Source organism: Saccostrea cucullata, unplaced genomic scaffold (genome assembly GCF_032062105.1).
Source record: "Saccostrea cucullata isolate Sc308-1 unplaced genomic scaffold, CSIRO_AGI_Scuc_v1 ctg12022, whole genome shotgun sequence".
NCBI classification, from domain to species: Eukaryota; Metazoa; Mollusca; class Bivalvia; order Ostreida; family Ostreidae; genus Saccostrea; species Saccostrea cuccullata.
The window spans coordinates 1-19,855 of NW_026922476.1; the positions used below are offsets into that span (position 1 = coordinate 1).

A 19,855-nucleotide genomic window follows, 5' to 3' on the forward strand; every position below is an offset into this window, starting at 1 on the left:
ACATGTATTGGATATCGTTAAGATGACTGTTGACAGTCGTTTTTCAAGAAATTGTAAGGCCACTTTTCACACTGAATTATCTACGGAATTATCTATGGACTTTCTTCCGTTTTCCCAATCGTGACAAGGAGCATTCTGTGCGACCGTTCAACAAGGGGTGTTTACTTCTCCATTACACCCGATCCCACCTCTAATGCCTTTAAAGGTCCGTGTTTTCCATGACCTCAGTTTGTATTATTCCAATGGATTTTACTTGATTACCTTGTTATCTTCATAATTCATTCCAATTTCCAAGTTAACACAAATTCAATATTGAATGTGCTGCAATGGAGAAACTGACCATGACAAACTTGTATGTTTTGCATCATGCTGGTCATACTATGCGTTATGCTTTGGATGCAGCATATTCCTGTAGAGTTTTAGCTGCCGTGTGTGACCCGTATTTTGGGGATTAATGATATAGATGAAATGTATGGAGATAATGAACAGTATTCAATCTCAAAAGTCCATTAAACAATACAAAATTGGAGCAGAGAAAACAGGGACCTCCAAAACATCAAAACATCATGATCAGATGTGGGATCAGGAGCCATGGAGGAGTGAGTTTTCCTTGCCGATCGGTCACACCCGCCGTGTGTTCCTTGTCATGATCGAGAGATAACGGGAAAATCCGTCGACAATTCAATGTATATATAATGACCTAATAATTAAGTAGGATCTCTACACCTATGAAGTTTAACTGATTTTTGTTGCATGAATTTGTTTCTAATAATAGACTCAATATCCGATAAAATAAGGTTCCAAAGTATTTCACTTTACTTTTTAGAAATATTTAAAATATTTTATTTATTTTGTTAAAGCCCCTCCTTTCTATATTTTTAAAAGCCCAGTGCTTTAAATTTCTCTTCAAAGTTTAATGTTATGAAATGTTAAAATAATAACCAACAGTGTTATGAATAAAATCTACATAATTTTTATTCAAATTTACAAAAATAAACAAAAGAAAAATTAAAACAGCATTTTCTTGAGAATAGCTGGTTGGATCTTCTCTAATATCTGAAAAGATATGTAATACCAAAGGGTAAATGCAATGAAAAAAGGAAATGGAACAAAATTGAAAAACTGTCAAAAATTTCAGCAACTTGTTTGTCTATAACATCTGTCTTTCAGTATATGAGATTGTAATTTACGAGCACATGTATTTATCCTTCTATGTCATTCTGCTTATTTAATCTTAAAATTTCTTCTCGACCATATTGTAAATTTTAATAGCATCTTTTACAGCGAGAGGTCCTGTGCCAGCTGTGATTTTGACGTATATGAGGAGCGGATCCTCATTTTTTGGAGAAATGCTTCAAGCGAGCGAGGACGTTTTTTATCTGTTTGAGCCACTCCGGACTATACAGTTTCATATAAGAAAGAGCAACACCTTTAGATATCTAGATGGTGGGAGCAGGTAAACTGTGACGTACTTTATAATCTGTTATTTATGATACGTTTATGCTTTGACAATCAAACTTCTCAACTTTTTTTTATCCTTGCAGAAACTACACAAGCTTTCTAGATGCAGCAGGCGATGCTTTGAACGAAATCTTCCAGTGTAATTTTGAAAAGCTTCCTCTACCGTTTTTTGCTGATGGATTTTTAAAGAAGGGAAGAAAATCAAGGGAATTTAAAGCTTGTTTGGGAAATAAATCCACCAATAATATAAGTGCCACTTCAGCAACGTATCAGTGCATAATGAGGATAAAACATCTCTGTCTAGAATCAAAGTATATTATCATTAAAACTATTCGGATACCCTTGGCAGTTTTAGTTCCACTCTCAGAGCTATTTCCCGATCTTATGATCCTCCATTTATTAAGAGACCCACGACCAACTTTAAAATCTCAGTCTCGCTTTGGAATTGTGAAAAGTAGGTTTTTACAAGAAAATGCTACTAGTTTTTGTAACAGAGTATACACTGATATAATAATAGCAAAACATACACCCACTATTGCACCACATCATTATTTCCCAGTTTCCTATGAAAATTTAGCCAAGTATCCATTACAGATGGCAAGAAATATTTACAGATATCTGGATATAAATTTGAATGATAACGTTACGTCTTTCATTGAAAACATGACTATGGCGGATAAAACCTGTAGTGAGTCCCGAATTGCAAAAACAATGTGTACAAAGTCGTCCAATTCCAGTGCGGACGCCGACAGATGGCGCTCTAAGATACCTTTCGGTTTCGTGTCTATAGTGGACAATGTCTGTTCCCTGTTATACAGGGTTATTGGTTTACGTAGTATACCTAGTGAGGTTCATTTAAGGAATCTTTCATTCTCTCTGAGAGGAGATACCTTAGCTGACACGGGGGATTTCAGATATATATAATTGTCATTATATATATATTTTGGCCTAAAATTTTTTTTTTCGAACAGGGAAATTAAGTTTATATGCTCTGAAAGTTTTAAGATACATTTCTAGTCAGCAGAATCTTTCGTTGTAAAGATGGAGAGAATGCCAAAAACGTAAAACAAATCTGAAGAGTTTTGGAACATAAGGGTGAATAATATTTTTCAGCTCTCAATTGAATTTATGATAAAGAATAATTCGAATTTTCAAGAATTATTTCCTCAATTAATCTGACAAATTTTCTTGTCATAGAACTCACCTTTTCAATTGTTTGCTATAAACTGTGTTTAAGTGTATTGATGTTAATAAGTATCAGATGTATTTCTCAACTTATGTTTACTCTTTACAAATGTTTATTGTCAAGATTATTTAGTATTTTATGAATCATTTTGTTTGGTATACCAAGGGATTCAACGGTAGTAGAAAACGCTTGCTAATCTGCATACTCCCCCACACAGAAGGGGACACACACCCCTCACACAGACATCCTAACCCCTTACAATCACACCCTTATACCCTAGCTCTCACACACTATACTCTCAAACAATTTCTCCGAAGATGATATTAAAATGATGCTCAAGTTTTTGATTGACAATATCAGTGTAGTTTTCTGGAGTTGGAGTCTTCCAACAATCTGTTGGAATTCCAATGGGGTACCCATAACACTCTGTTACTAGCAAACTTAATTTTGTATTTTTATGAGACAGAGTTTTTTCAAAATCTTATACATGAGAAAGAGAAAAACTTCCATCGGCCTTCAACTCAACATTTAGCTATATTGAAATCCTTTTGGTTTAACTTGGTCTATATATATATATACTTGTCCTCTGTTATTCAATTTTCCAGAAGACTTCATGTACAATGTAGAATGGGTTACATATACACAACAGGCAAAGTATCGTTTGCTTAGCCTAGAAGTGTATTACTTTTTTTTTTTACTTTATCTGGTTAATATTTTTTTTCCTCGTTTTTGCATAAAATACATATATCAGAAAGTAAATAATATATTGATCTAAATCTTATTGTTCCAACATATGTTTATAATATCTATAGATACGTTCAAAATTATCATTAACTGGACTTCCAATACTAATACTTTGGAAAGAAAAGACAAATAAGGAAGAAAAAGCTGGACAGTCATTGATCGTGTGTTTTGTTCTTCTTAAAAGTTCCTCTTTCACATTTTCCGTTTCTTTGTGATGTCTTTTGTATGCCATGCCTCTCGTTCCCTTGTTTAAAGTTTCATTTGTAACATACTTTGCTGTTGGATGATGTTACTTCAGTAAAAGTGAGTAGAGATGGTTAGTTAGTGTCAGTGTATTATTTTTACTGCAGTAAACGTAATTGTGAATAATGTTGCCAAAAAGTATTCTTACTTCATTGAGAAGGTAAATTATTTTTATTCGAGTAAAAATAATTTTTTTGGAAAAAATATTTAATTGTGAGTAGCATTGTCCAGTGTTTTTCATTTTTACTGCAGTAAAAATAATTTCAGTGGAGTGAAAATATAATAATTGTGAGTTGAACGGCCAGCCATAATCGACGACATATTATCACATAACAATAATTACTTTCATTCGTTTGTCTCGTCAATATATCTACGTAAATTTGAAATAAAAGATACTACAGAGTCAGTCAAATCTTTTTCGTATATGGATATTTCATATGAAAAAGACTATCTTTATGAAAAACGTAATGTCTTCACATTTTCCTTCGCCAATATATGAATAAAGCATTTGGAGTTTATGTCTCCCAATTGATTCGTCACGCAAAAACATGCTTTACAAGAGAAAAATCTCTAAAATGAGGCAAGGTTCGATTCATTTTTAAAACGAGACAAGTTATTGACAAATGAAACAAAGATATCAACAGTTTCGTTTCAAAACCTTGCCTTAATGAGACCTGCCCGATCATGACAATGAACACATGGCGCGGGTGTTTGGTCGATAGGGGATGCTAACTCCTCAATTGTATCAGATCTCTCCTCTAATTATTTAAAGGTCATTATTTTCTCTGCCCTACCTATTTGTACAACATTAATACAACATCCACCTAAGTCTCAATAATGTTATAGAATTCTCGATCGTTTATGAGATATCTAAAAAAGTGTTTAAGATAAGGTCCTAATTCCGGGAGTCTTTTCTGAGAAATCTTGCGAAAATAAAAAAAAAAACAACAGAATAAAAAGATGGTCTTCCCTTTCGACTGTCCTTGATATCAGAGAAAAAGAACGCAAAGAATATTGGAGTTTAATATTAGATACGGAAGATATTAAAAATTGTTTCTTCTCTTAACTGAATTGTTGAAAAGAACGAATATGTGTGAAATGAATATTATTTATCGTAAATCCAATATAAGTTTTTATTTTGATTTGTTCAATGTAAAACGTTAATTAAAAAAAAAAGATTACAATAAGCATTAAGACATACATAAGGAAAGTTTCAAGCGAAAATGGGGATGGCGGATGGGTCGGTCTCCTGATAGTTAGGAAACACAACAATGATAAATCGCTTTCAAAATGTTGTATTATAATTAATTTGATAATTTTCATGCTTCGCAGATATAGCCACCATGATATCTGCCATTATCACAATAAACATCATGGAACGTGTACCGTTCTCCTGCATAGAAGAACATACAGTCCTGGGGAGAATTGTCAGATCCATTGGGTTCTCCGACACCAAAAGCATGATACATCATCTTAGTCATTTGTCCGTGCTTGATCCACCTCCAGTCCCCTCCTGGTTTTCTTCTGTTTACGTTTCTTCCCCCAAAGTAAAAGTGAATCCCTTTTAAATTTAACAATAACATTACAATGGAACATGAAAAATCTTTTTTCCCGTAACAATTGAAGACAAAAAGAGTATAAGTATTTACAATTTTCAAAAAGGAGACATAAGTAACTTTAAAATTTATAGTTCTTTTTTTCATTAATGTTAAATTCATACCTTTATTCATTTTCTTTAGAACCCTTTTCATTCGCAAAGCCTCTTCTATATAGTTTCAAAGTTAGCCAGGTAGCTACCAGTGTCTAAACACTTGGCCTTTAGGATATAAAAAAACATTGAATGATAATATATGTATTTTTTTTCAAAAGTGAATATTGTTTATCTACTATCATTTGTATATACTCATTCCCACATCCGTTTCTACTTACATGTACAAACGCTGTGTCGGCTGACACCTTATCCTTCTTGGTCAGGTAACAAGAATCCCACATCTTTTTATACTGTGCAGGGCATTAAGAGAAAAATCCCAGAAAAAATTCTTCTTTACTTAGATTAAACTAAATACCTCCAACGATTTCCACTGCATCGATTTCCACCCAAAATGGAGAAACAGAACAATCAACTTCTATTCTCACCTCGTTCACAGGAAAATTCACTATCTGAATTTGTTGAGGAGCAATTAAAAACTTTTTAAATGATTACGATATTATGATATTCAGATCATTTATTGTCGATTAGGAAGAGTGAAGAAGAGCATATCATCACTATATTTTCAGGTCTTTATCATACTTAGTAGTCCTTTGTGTAAATTTCCAAACATTTTCCTTAAGATTCTTTCTTACCCTAACACAAGACAAATGCTTAGTAACTAAGAGAGAAATTTAAAAAAAAATCATTGCGATATATAAACCATGAATTTTAAAAACGGACAATGAGTTTGTACTAAAGTACTAGTAGTACTTTGATAAAAATACAATTTTGTTTTTAAAAAACTCACTTTTAATTTGGTTGAGAATTTCCTAGCCATTCTGATTGGGTGTACATGGGAAACCTCAAAAATTTCAATCCATTGGTTTTTTTTATCCTTCGCCAGTATTCTCTTGACAGTTCCAGCATTATATGTTTCATAAATATTTACTTTAGTTAGCCAAACCTTTTCTGGAAATCTAACCTGGAAATGAAACAAAAGCATACCTTAAATATTACTTTGCAAAGTTCGCTTTTAGGAAACATATAAAGATAACGAACAGTATTCAATATTAAAGCCCATAAAACAATACAAAACAGAAGCAGAGCAAACGCGGACCTCCAAAACATCAGAGGTGGGATCAGGTGCCATGGAGGAGTGAGCATTTCCTGCCGACCGGTCACACCCGCCATGCACTCCTTGTCATGATCGAAAAAAGATTAAAAAAAATCCGTCGTCAATTCAATGTATAAATAATGGACTAACAGTTAGTATGTAAACGTCAGTCAGCATTTGACTCAAGGATAAATTGTATTTGCTGACAAGGTCATTGTATCGACCAGAAAACTGACGAAATGGTGACTTTAAACGAGACTTCTGATATTCTTGTTTCATCAACTTGTTTGTCAATAATTTACCTCGTTTTAGAAATTGTTCATACGTAGAACATGCTCTTACGTATCGAATCAACTGAGATATATAAACTCTGTATGCAGGTGATGAAGGTACTAGTATATTGCTGCATACGAGGGCTGTTCAATAAATAATGTCCTCGGTGCTTGGAAAGAAGCAAAAGACGCTTTTCAATGATTTTGTCTTCATTATTTTACTTATTAATCTCTTTTAATTACAACACATGTCCGCAACCTTTTTTATCCAATTTCCGATTGATTTTAGAACTCATTTTTGGGTATGACCCTTGGTATACTAGAAAATGGCAGATCCAATGATTTCCTTGACTTGTTTCTTCCTTATCAAAGGTGTTTTTTTTTCAAGTTTGGAAATATAAATCAGTCAAAAGGTCAAAGATCTCGCGAATATTGTTAATGTGAAAAAATATTAACTATCTGTGTATCCCGAAAACCCCTTTACCCTTCAGGGTGTGCGGATTTGAACGCTATCATGAAGAAATTTAATGTAGTGGATTCCTGATTCTGGGTCCTTCCTCTAATAAACCTTTCAATTCTTTTGCAAAAAAATTGTTTTCTAGACTCATCCAGAAATTAAACTGTCTCCCCGAATACGAATTTGAACAACAATACTACTAATATTTAAGAACATTGCATATAAATCTGTCTTTGTGCTCTTGCATTTCTTTGCTCTCGCCAGACATTCCCTGTTTTTGTCAAGAACATCTTATGGTAAATTTTGTTTTGAGGATTTTAAGCAATACATTCAAGTTTCATTATCTGTTTGAATATCCAAAAAACGTGGATAACTCCAATTACTGATATTTTAAAGTAATTGTTAAGACATTCATATACGCTGTCGTTTTCACTCATATTTCAAAATATAGGGTGACCTTTGAGTACTAAGCTTTTTTACCGTCAAACGTTTCTTAAAAACAGTGTAAACTACCCCCGATGTGATGTCTATCAAATTTGCTATTTGTCTTAAAGTCAATCCTACATCATCAAGTATTTTTTGTTGAAATTTGGCAAACAGTACATAAGTGTTATAATTTTTTGTTGGCAAGGACGGTACCCATTTTTGAGGCCCATTATATATTTTTTGATCATTGAAATCCACCTGCTCATTTGTCTATAAAACAGATATTGGTTGCTGTAAAAGTCACATATTTTAGTGAATATTTCTTTGGGATTTTTAATAAGTTTTACAGCAGCTTTGTTTAAGCTTTAATTTTCACTCTAGTTTACCGATTCTTTACCATTCATTTATAATGCAGTGTCTCGAAAAGCCCTTGTTTCCCAGCTTCTCACAATGAAAATATATGATGAAAAGTGGTCACATGAACTGTTATAAATTCATTAAAGATTCAATTATGAGAGAAAGCCAATTTTAATGTCATATGATATCTGTATTGTATGTCATACAGATCAGGACATTATTTATTGAACAGCCCTCGTATGTAAGGGAAGTTTACGATAGAAAAGTTAAAATCATCACGTTTATCATAGAGCTTGACTGTAAGTGCCATTATCGTCTTATTCAAGATAAGTATCCAAATATAAAACAGGTGTGTCAGACTCTAATATCTTATATCTCAAGTTCACCAGAATCTTATTATCGTATCGACATAAGAATGGAAATTACAATTATATTAGCTTTCAGTTTGTTTCTTTCTCTACTTTTTTTCAAAAGAGACTTTCTTCATAGTAAGAAATCTTTCAGCTAAATTGATCATCTTTGTTCATCACTGTGTATTGACTTTTAAAAATCTGTTCTGATCATTCCAAGTTTCTTCTATCTGTTTAGGGCCCATGATTTTTCAAAAACCTACCAATACCCCTTCGCAAAAAACACACAGACCAAAACATAAAACACGGACTAAAAGTAATAAAAATGGCACTGTTCAAAGCATTTTCTCTCACTGAACTGTTTTCCTAAAAGAAATATTATTCTTTATCAAAATCAAAGCATTAGATGCTTAAAATATGTAGCTTATTTGACACACTATACATAATTGACAAAAATTAATAAATTACAAGGACGTAACAAAATACAGGAGCGCAAAGGATCTAATTTTAATTAGATTGTTTCGATCAAGTAATCAATTTTGTGTGTGTGATGCTGTGAGTGTGTGTGAGAGTGTGGGTGTGTGTAAGAGAGAGAGAGAGAGAAAATACGTGTGTGTGTGTTGGAGGGAATGGTATGGAGGGTCAAAACCAGGCACACGCGGACGCAAAACTGAGAAGAAAAACATGGGTATAGGACGACATTACATAAGGAAGAAAACTGACAATTGCTAGATTAATTCATGGCCATCCTTAACTTTTTTCTTGAGATGGTTTTGTACCTGTATAAACTGGTTCTCGTTCAGTTGTCCATGTGCCTGGGTCCATGTCCCTTCGGAATTAACATAGCGAGGATAAACATTAGGTTTCCCCAATATCTGTTTTGCCGAGAATCTGTAAAAAATGTAGAATTTATGAATGGAATAATGAATTTAAATAAAACTAATAATATTAAACTTATATTAGTTACACAGGAAATAAAATAGAAGCTAAATAAGAATGCAAGGATCTTACCCGCCAGCGTTGTGCTGTGACGAAAACGCTGTAACTTCTGAGGCCCATTGGTGTTTGATGGCTTTCCATTCACGTAAAAAAAAATCAGTTATGATTATTAAATTTAATGAATTGTTTTCTTTTTCCTGAACACAAATACTTATTAAATAATATTATATACTGTGAAATCAGTTATTTTCGTGGGCGGTTAATTTTCGTTGTTTTCGATGTATGGAGAGACCTATGGATTTATGACCACCACGAAATGTAAAATTTCATTTACATTACTACGAAACTTTTTACAATCAGGAATTCAAAACCCCTCAAACCAATATTTTTCCTCAAACCTCGAAAATTTGACCCGACGAAAATACTAGTATGTTATTTTTACAGTAATTTCTTCATTTTTAAAAGGTAAATTTTTTGTATTTATGTTGAATGTAGTCATTTGTTAAAAATTTAAGTCTCGCAAATATACTGATTGCATCAAAATAGATTAAAAACATTCAAGTTTCTTCTCTTGTGCGCAAGTTTATTTGAATGGTAGCACTTCAAGCCTACCTTTTGAAGAGAGACAACCAACATGAAAATGCACAGTAGAATCGCCATAGTTCCCTACCACAAATAACAATGGCGTCTGATGTTAGGCTAGTTTTTAAAGTTGATCAATAAATAAATTCGATTTTCGTGAGTCAAATTTCATCTCATATTTCTTTTTAATAAGTGTGTCATGTTTCCACAATATTTCTGAAAAAAAATTGTGAAAACATTTTAAAATTTTTCAAACCACGTTTTACAAACCAGCCAATATCAAGTAAAGGTTTGCACATAAAGAGACAATTATCCATTTTTCTTTCCAAAATTCAGACAAAATATATTGCCAAAATACCAGAATTCTGGTGCATAGATAAATATGTTGAAGTACAACAAACTATTTTCAGTATTTTATTCTTAATTTATTTACATTTTCACTGTTTTAAAGTGATATTTACTTTTGCAAATGTTTTCCTTTATATAGCACTACTGAAAGGAATGCGTATCTATAATCGTATAAATAAAGGTTCCTCGAACGTCATACACGTTTGACATAATTTCTCAGGTCAACACACATTCAATGGATTAAACATATGCCGTTGAGTTTAAAAAATAAAACATTTCACGCATTTAAAGTCATAATCAGGCAAATTAAAATAAATTACAAATGTAAATATAAGTAATAAGGTATCAACAACAGCAATAGTCACTATCACAAGCTTTAGAAAGAACATTGTGTAACTTTCCAGTGTCCAATATGGAATGTAGCTCAATATTTTTTTTTCTTTAACTATATAGTTCCTTTTTTCTTTGTAAATGCTGCGCTTTCTGTTCTCTTATCTTATCTAACATTCTGCAGTTTTCTAAGATTTTTAATCTTTACCTTTATTTTCAAATATTTAAGTTATTCTGTCATTGTTTTGTTACCTCTGTGCACAGCATATACCGAACAAAACAATAGGATCTAAATGATAATTGTGTAAATTTTAAAATTAAAACCACTTAAAATATTTTTTCGTTTCATCGTCAGTGTTATGCAAAGTTTAGTGCTAATTGAATGAAAACTTAACGATATCTAAAATCGACTTAAAGACAAATATTACATTAAAGAGGATTTTGGTCTTATTTTTACAAGTGGTATTGTAAATCACTTTTTTATCTGCGAGAACTATATTTTCCGTAATTTTTGTATTACTATGTACCTGCTTATTTGGTTTATGTTTCCCAGTTGTTTCAGTGCGCAAAAGTATATGTTCTATGAACAAACAATATCTTGAAGTATTCAGACTATTGACAAATAAGTTGATAAACTAGGATAAAATCAATTAAGTTTAAAGCTAAACGTGCTTTTGAAGGACTTATTGCATGTTTCTGAAACCAAACATGCGACTTGCTCAAACTGTTACAAGAGATAAAACGAAAAATCTTTTAATATTGTAAATTACATTGCAGCGACGATAGCGAGTGTGGCGAAGCGAAGATGAAGACACTTGGCTTCACAACACATTTTAATTTGTCATCTTATCACACGTATTAACCAATTTTTTTTTTCGAAACATTATATAACTTTGTTATTTTTCAATTTTAATACAATGATAATTCATGCAAGTTTTTCTTTATATACTTGATACAGGATGGCGGTCTTGGAAACCCAAAACATTACATTGTACAGAGTTACGAGTCCTAAATGTAAACTCGTATAGTCAATACAATGACCTTGTTTGCAAATACAATCCCGTCGTTAAATTGAACGTTCACAAACATGTTTCACAACAATGACTTGATTTATCAATTCAACAAATCATGACAAGTCGGCAAGGGATGCTAACTCCTCCGTGAAGCCTGATCCCACCTCTGATTTTAGGGGTTTGTGATTACTCTGATCACAATTTATATTACTTAAATGGACTTCAGGACATGGTCAGTTCGTTATCTTTACATCTCTTTCAATTGTACATGTACGGGGACGTTCAATAAATAATATCATCGGTGCTCGGAAAGAAACAAGAAACGACTTTCTATGATTTAGTCTTAATGATTAAACTAAAATATTGTCTATTGATTAAAACACACGGGCCGTAACATTTTTATTTAATTTCTAATGATTACCCTTCGTATACTGGAATATGGCAGATCCAATGATTTCCTGTACTTGTTTTTTTTTCTTTCCGAAAGGTGTTTTTTTTAAGTTTGGGAAATGAAACAAGTCAAAGGTTGAAAGTGCTGGCCAACATTGTTGGTGTGACCAAACATTAACTTTATTTTCATCCCCAGAACTTCTTTACACTTCATGGCCTGTAGGTTTGGACGCTGGCATGAAGAAATTTAATTTAGTGAATTCTTCATTCTGGCTTCTTCCTCTCATAAACCTTTCACTTTTTTGCAAAAAAAAATATTTGCTTTCTAGACTCTTCCAGAAGTTGAAATTACTCCCCTAATAAGAATTTAAACAACAAGACCAACAATATTTAAGAAAGTAGTATATAAAATTGTCTTTGTGCTCTTACAATTCTTTGCTCTTTTTAGGCCTTTGCTGCTTTGTCAAGTGTATTTCATTGTAAATTTGTTTCGAGGATTTAAAGCAAAGTGGATTCAAGTTTCATTATCTGTTTAAATTTCAGACAAACATGGATAAGTACAATTTTCTATTTTTTTTTACAATAATTGTTTTGATATTCCTACACGCTGTCGTTTTCACTCATTTTTTTCAAAATATTGGGTGACCTTTGAGTATTAAACCTTTTCACCATCAAATGTTTCTTTAAAACAGTGTGAACTACCCCCAAAAAGATGTCCATCAAATTTGCTATATGTCTTAATGTCAATTAAACATACTCAGTGATAATTTGTTGAATTTTTGCAAATATACAATGGTTGTTGTAAGTCCTTATCACTAAGGATGGTACCCATTTTCGATGCCCATTATATCATTTTTGTTCATTGAAATCCACCTTCTCCTTTGTGTATAAAACAGACATTGGTTTCTGTAAATTTCACATATTTCCGTTAATATATCTTTGGGATTCTTAACAAGTTTTACAGCAGCTTTAATGGAGCGTTTAATTTCACTCTAGTTTACTGATTCTTGACGATTCATTTTAAATGCAGTGTCTCGAGTAGCCCTCGTTTTCCAGCTTCTCATAATTGAACTATGTGATGAAAAGTGGTCACATAAACTGTTATCAACTCATTAAAGATTCAATAACTAGAGAAAGTCAATCCTAATGGCATATGATTTCTATGTTGCATGTCATCGAACTGATGACATTATTTATTGAACATCCCTTGTATTTTGAGAGAAAATAAGGACGAATTACGATACCAATACTTAGTTTTTTTTATAGAGGTGATAATTTGTAATGTAATATTTGAGTTTTATAAAAGTTGGAAAACATTTTGGAGTAAAAGATATTGGCATTATTAAATAAAACATTCAAACAAAAGAAGGGAAACATTTTTATGCGCCCGGTGTAAAGACGAATAATGACCCCCATCGAATAATGACCAAGGGTCGAAAAATTATTACTGAAAAATGACCGGTCTTTTGCTCGTAGAAAAAGTGTCACCACCCTAAAAATTTGCAGAACCCACGTGAAGAGAAATGACCCCCGTAGAAAAATGACTCCCTGTTGATTAAAGCTGAAATTTTTAGGGGGCAAAATAAAAATTAGTTAAAGAAGCATATTGGCCAAAATGCTCACCTGAGCTTATTTGGAATAAATTGATGATATGTTGATCTCATAACATACGATTATAGCTATATTTTAAGGTCAATGCGGTGATTCAGAATATAAAGGAGTAAAGATTTATCGAGAAGGGTTAGGTAAACATTGTTTTTCGATTGTGGGAATCATCGTACTGACAGAAAAAATCAGCAGTATCATATATAATTTTATTCTCCGCTTGAAAAGCGGGAGGGTATATAGTGATTAGGGTGTCCGTCCGTCTGTTACGCTTTGGGGTATCCATCTGTTATCCGCAACTCCTCTTATATATAAAAAGATGTATTTGTAAAAAAGCTAAGCCCCTGTATTGCAACATAGCGAAGATTAAACTTTTCTTAAAGGCAATTTAAATATAATGGTACCCAAAGTAGGGTCTTCTCACAAGAAATATAATTGCAAAATAGGAAAGCCCTAGCACCACTTGTTCAAAATTAATGGCTAAGGATAAGTTTTTGCAACAAAAGGTAGGTCAAACTCAAAGGTCAAAGGGTCAAAGTTGATGGTTTCTTAAGATAGGTTTAATGTAACAAGGATTACATTTGTGAAGTATGAGAGTACTAGTATCTACTGTTTCAAAGTTATAGCCAAAGTAAATTAAAAATTTGGCATTTTTGTGTAAAATGGGACAAACTCCAAGGTAAGGGTCAAAAGGTCAAATTTGGGGGTACCCAAAGTAAGGTCTTATCACAAGGAATGCACACATATTGAATATGAAAGTCATAGCTACAATAAATGAAAAGTTATGGTCAAGGTTAAAGTTTTTGCGGAGAAACAGACCGCCAGATAGACAGACAGACATACAGACGGACACGATAAAACGTATACTAGTATACCCCCGAATCTTCGATTACAGGGACATAAAAAGAAATGGTCTTCAATTAACTTTTCATATTATGATACAGTATAAAGAAGACGTTACAAAAATGAAAATGTTTGTTCTGATTTTCATATTAAATTCTCTGAAAAATATACTCAGAACTGGGTAAAATTGTGGAGTAAAACAAGAATTAAGAAATGTAATGAATACTGTGTGCTAAATCAAAAGGTTATGTCTACATGTATAGTTTTTGCATTAGAATGTGTATTTTACACTAGCCAATAGCTTTACAGAGTATATTTCTAGGTGTTATACCCACCCCACCCCCTTACTTATTTAGGAGGAAGTTGATTATCAACAAAACAACAAAAATAAACCCTACCTTTATTTTTCTATAAGGAGGGAATAAAAATAAGCTTAAAATAATCTTTTCTATTAATTTTCAACTGTAACTCTGCCACAATACTTTCTAACCCCCACCAACATTTAAAGTATGATTTAATCATGGCGAAGTAAATTATGATATGACTGAACTTGGGTGAAGGCTTAACTTCATTTCAATATTTTATCTAGAGCCTCTTTCAGTATTATTGAAAGGTACAGAGTTTTATTTATATTTCTGCTTTTAATTTAATTTTTGTTTGTTTTGATTTAAAGCCGCTTGGTCCGATTCTAATCGCTAAAAAATATATTTGTTTTTCTTAGGACTTGAAAAATAATTGTCCAAAAATTATTTCAACTTTTGTCAAATTATATCCCCAAAGTCTTTTTCTTTTTAAAGATATCAAAATTCAAAAGTTAAAAAAATAATTTTTGTTAGGTCACACAAAAAAATAATCCTTTGTTTACATTGCGTGAAATCGCCTTCAGAAAATTAAATTTATCGCTTACATGTATAACTTATGAAGAACAAACCCGAGCATTTTTTCCACAACAATGTGTACACGGGCAATATTCTAGCCCTCTTAAAAGTCTTTACTAAACTCCCTTTTAAAAAATCTTTAAAAATATCTGATTTTCCTTTATTCTGTAAATATGCATATTAATATAAAAATTACTATGGATTATATTCAGTTAATTTCTTAATTTTTATATATCATGACTTAGGATTCTTTTTAATGGAAAAAATACTCGGGTTTGAAATCTCTTCATAATTAGATATAACCGATAAAAGTATTTTTTTCAAAGGTAACTTCAAAACAGATCTTCACTTCCCGTCAGGAACTGCTGTTTGTCAACAAGGTTTTTGGATATGTTTTCGATATAAGGATTGTTGTATATAATGACATACTTTAATTGTTTAAAATAATATGTACCTGTTTCGGGTGAAGCGACTTTAACGTAATTTTTGGGGGGGGGGGGGGGGGGGGATTTCCTACTCTTTCATTGTCAAATAGGATTTGCGAAACTTATACAAGCTAAAAGTTGAAATGAAGGAAAAATTAATTTTTCTATTAAAGGGTATTGGATGCCAAGTTTAACCTTTATATATAGTCCTTGAGTTTGGAGATAAACCTACTTTTGAAAAAAATTAACATTGCTCAAACCTTTAAGGAGCTGGAGATAGGTAAAAAAAATTTTATAATTATTTCTTAAAGACAGGGGTTTCACTGGTCACTTTCGTTTCCTTTAATGGGGGTTAATTTAAGTTTGACCCACAACTTAAAACCTTTAATCTCGGTCATAACTTTTTAATGGTTAGAGCTTGGACTTTCACATTTCACAGACCAATTTATTTCTTTGGGTAACAGGGTTTCTTATAATTTGACTGGGAGTTTAATTTGTATTTGTGAAACTTCAACCTTTGCCAAAAGCTGTCACACGGGGACATTCGTGTTTCACATTCACATTTTTCCTTCATTCTTTCATTCATTCCAGTTTTGCGTTCTTTTTTTTCATTTGCAATTTGGCTATTTGTTGCTTTTTTTATATACACAAGCATTTATGGGTTAGATTTTGACAGTATCCAAGCAGAATACCAGCATGCAAGGGGAAAAAGCTTTTACTTGTTTCTCACTTTGACAGTGTAAAAACTTCACAGATTCACACGCGTCTTGTGAATCATATGCATCATTTTATCTGATAACTCGAAATGTTTAATGGCCAAAGGAGATGCACTTGTGATTTTGACGTAGAAAACAGAACGAATAGTTAAATGCTTTTAATTTATCATCAAGAAACCTAGCTTGATTATACAAAGGAAAAAAATAATTTTTATTTAACAAGAAAAACAAGCCATATCAATCCATATGAACGCAAAGCGTTCTCCTAATTAAAAGAGCATGCAGTATAGAACTTATATTTACGTCACAGAAAAGGACTAAAGAACTTTGTATGAAAGATTCAGACGGAGACGGAAATCCCCGGACTGGTTTTCTTCTGACCCCAACTGTGTTTCCCCAACAAAGAATCCCTGAGTTGCTGATCAGGGAATATATATATATATATATAATGAAGTTATCAAAAATAATGGAATATACTTTATTATGGTCTAACTGTATAAAAATATTCATAACTGTTAGCATGTATTACTATTGCTTCAGAATTTTAAAAGATACACCGAGCCTTACGATAGTTACCTGTATGCATTTCTTTGAAATTTTTTTCATCCGCAAAGAACTCGAGCTCGAGAGTTTCAAAGTTGGCCAAATACCCACCAGCTTTTAAACAATTGGCCTTTAGAATGTAAGACATAAAGAATCAGTTGCTATAGTATTAGGTGATCAAAAAAAATTGTTGTTTATATACTTTCATTTTAAAACATTTTTGTCATTGTTTTCTTACAAATGCTGTGTCTGCTGACACTCTATCTTTCTTGATCAGGTAACAAGAATCCAGAAGTTTTCTAAACCCTCTAGGACAACCGCCTTTGTTTAAAAAAAGACGAAGTAAACCATAGAAGGAAATTGAACTGGCATAAAGCTTGTTAAGTTTTTGAATTCATAGGGTTTGAGGATCTCCCTATTTAAGTAAAGTCCGCGTTTGGGAAATTCTAAATCATTTGAACTAATTACCAAATACTCTAGCAACAACACTAATGTATCTCAGCCAAATAATTCTGCATGCATATCATGATTAAAATTTTTCAAAGTTAAGTAAATTTTACGAACAGGGGGTTCAAACTAAAATTCAAATACCGGTGTTGTAGAGTAGGATTTCCCCCATTGCCAGCTCCCCCCCCCGGAAATTATACTAAGGGTAGGATTTCCCCCAAGGGGAAATCTCACACCAGAGCCAAATCCCCTTCTTTTTCTCAGGGTAAATTCCCCTCCTCGTTATAGAGTCAATATAAGCCACATACCGCATCATTTTTGTGAAAAAATAAAAAAAAACGAGAAACTTTTTCAATGGTAAATGAATGTTTTCAATTAATTAAGAATTTTCTAAGCATATAGTTCAAATCATGGAATCTCAAACCCGAATATTTAGCTTTCAAAAGAAATTTTAAACTCCTCAGATGTCTTAACATCTCTAATAGCACAGTCAGTGGTAATTGTATGTGTCACATATTTTTAATGTGCAGTATATCAAGGCTATTTAAAGTTTAAAGATTAAAATTGGCTTTGAGGGAAATCGTACTCTTTAACTACTACACAGAGTAGGATTTCCCCCGGAAAAAAATGAATCTGGTGTGGGATTTCCGTGGGGATCCCACTCTAGAGTAATTTTTTGTGCCGGAAAATCCTACTCTAGAGCCTATTTTGAGGGGATCCTACTCTAGAGCCAGTTTTCCGGGGTGAAGGATTTTATAGGGGAAAGCCTACTCTACAAGGCAGGTGTTACATATAGGTTTATTTTGGGTAATATAAGATATCAAAGCATAAATTTTCTAATGCTGAGTTTTACCAAGTAAGAATTCTTAAATAGTTGTGATGGTAATTAAGACATACTAGTATAATTATGTGAAAAGTGACATGAACGAACAGCAACCATTCTTAAAGTCCATTTTAACAATAAAACCTATAAGCAGAGCCAACACAGACCTTTGCCTCCTGTCACATTTTTTGTTGATAATTTATTTTGTACTTGTTGACTTGTATAGAGCTGCCTTTCTGGGGCCCTGTGAATAGTCATTGTGTGTGTGTCCAAAATTATGTTTCTAACTTGAAGCCGGGGAAATAACTGTCGTGACATTTCATTGAATGACATTCAGTGTGACGTATGGTCCAATGTCTTATAGAATTACGGACCACTCAGAAAACACTTGGAAATGTAAGACTTTTAAAAAGTATATAATATAAATATAGTCCTTTGATGAGGTCGATCCATAGATATATTGACTTCACAGAAAAGCATATCGACCGAGCTCGAAGTGCGAGATCGCTATGCTTTTCTGTGAAGTCGATATACAATGTATCTATGGGTTGACCGCATTAAAGGGCTACATTTATTATTGAAGATAATGGGAACAAGCCATAAGTTTTTGTCTTGTCTTTTTTAACACTTCGAGACTCTTTAGATCAAAATTAATTTGGGCTGTTTAATGTAGTTGTTTTTCCTTTATATTGATAGAGTAATTTACTAGGGAATTAAATAATTTAAAAGGCTACATTTGTTTTTATAATGTTTTCTACTGATTTTTAAAGAACATCTCTAATATGTTTTAATATGAAGTAGATCCTTCTTCAAGGTACTGTTATGTCTTACCAGTTACTGTATTACAGAACATCAGAATTATAAATAGGAGTTTAAGATTATTTTTCTTTTTCAGAAACATTAAGTTAAACACTGCATTAGCTATTCCTAACAGAAAATTATTAATTTTCCATTTTTAGGAACATCAAGTCGATATGCATTTCAGAATCTATAAATAGTAACACAAGTCTTCATGCTGTTGTATGCTTGATCATGTGATCAAGTTTGAGCCAATCAGAGAGCTTGGAATAAATGAGAAAAAAAATATAAATCTATATAAGTAACAATCTTTAAAGGTTTAAGAATATGAATTATCAAACCCTGATGACTAACATGGAATTCTTGAAATTGAGGGGAATAAAAAGTAGTCCAAGATAATCCTCTGCATAATTTCGTTTAATTGAAATAATATAAACTATATATTAAATAAACTTGAATTTTCAAGATTAAAAATACCTCCAACGATTTCAACTGCGTCAATATATACAGTATGAAACGGAGACAGTCAAATCGTTTCTAGCCTCAGCTCGTTCACAGGAAAGTCCACTCTCTGAGTACAATAGTGATTATTTTAATTTTAAAAAATTATATGAAATATCTTAAATTTAGATTACTAAGGGACAGAAAATAATTTTCCAGCTTTGATTCGATTCGTTATGTGCATGTTTCCAAAACTTTATCTCTATTTAATGACTTTCAAAAATGTTATTATTGTTGAAAGATCCTTCGTAAAAAAAGATACGATTAGTTAAAGAGTTAAAATTTAATGCGAATGTTTTCCAATCAGAAATTTATAAGAAATACCCGGTGCACTAAATTTTTTGAAAAATACTCACTTTTATTTCGGGGGAAAA

At 32.3% G+C, this 19,855-nt stretch overlaps 1 protein-coding gene, 1 long non-coding RNA gene and 1 pseudogene across 2 annotated transcripts; 1 reads left to right on the forward strand and 2 right to left on the reverse strand.

Moving 5' to 3' along the window:
- Nucleotides 1-1,272: 1,272 nt before the first annotated feature.
- LOC134261833 (carbohydrate sulfotransferase 1-like) lies at nt 1,273-2,385 on the forward strand (the record flags this gene model as incomplete). Its single annotated transcript, XM_062744227.1, has 2 exons — nt 1,273-1,456; nt 1,545-2,385. Coding segments are annotated over 2 exons (1,025 nt in total), but the record flags the coding sequence as incomplete, so codon positions are not given.
- Nucleotides 2,386-4,913: 2,528 nt separating this feature from the next.
- Nucleotides 4,914-9,190, reverse strand: LOC134261836 (uncharacterized; annotated as a pseudogene).
- Nucleotides 9,191-16,991: 7,801 nt separating this feature from the next.
- LOC134261834 (uncharacterized) lies at nt 16,992-19,476 on the reverse strand. Its single transcript, XR_009990898.1, has 3 exons — nt 19,458-19,476; nt 17,151-17,233; nt 16,992-17,042 (listed from the first exon to the last, which is right to left on the reverse strand). It is a non-coding gene; the product is annotated as an uncharacterized LOC134261834 (long non-coding RNA).
- Between the last annotated feature and the right edge of the window lie 379 nt (nt 19,477-19,855).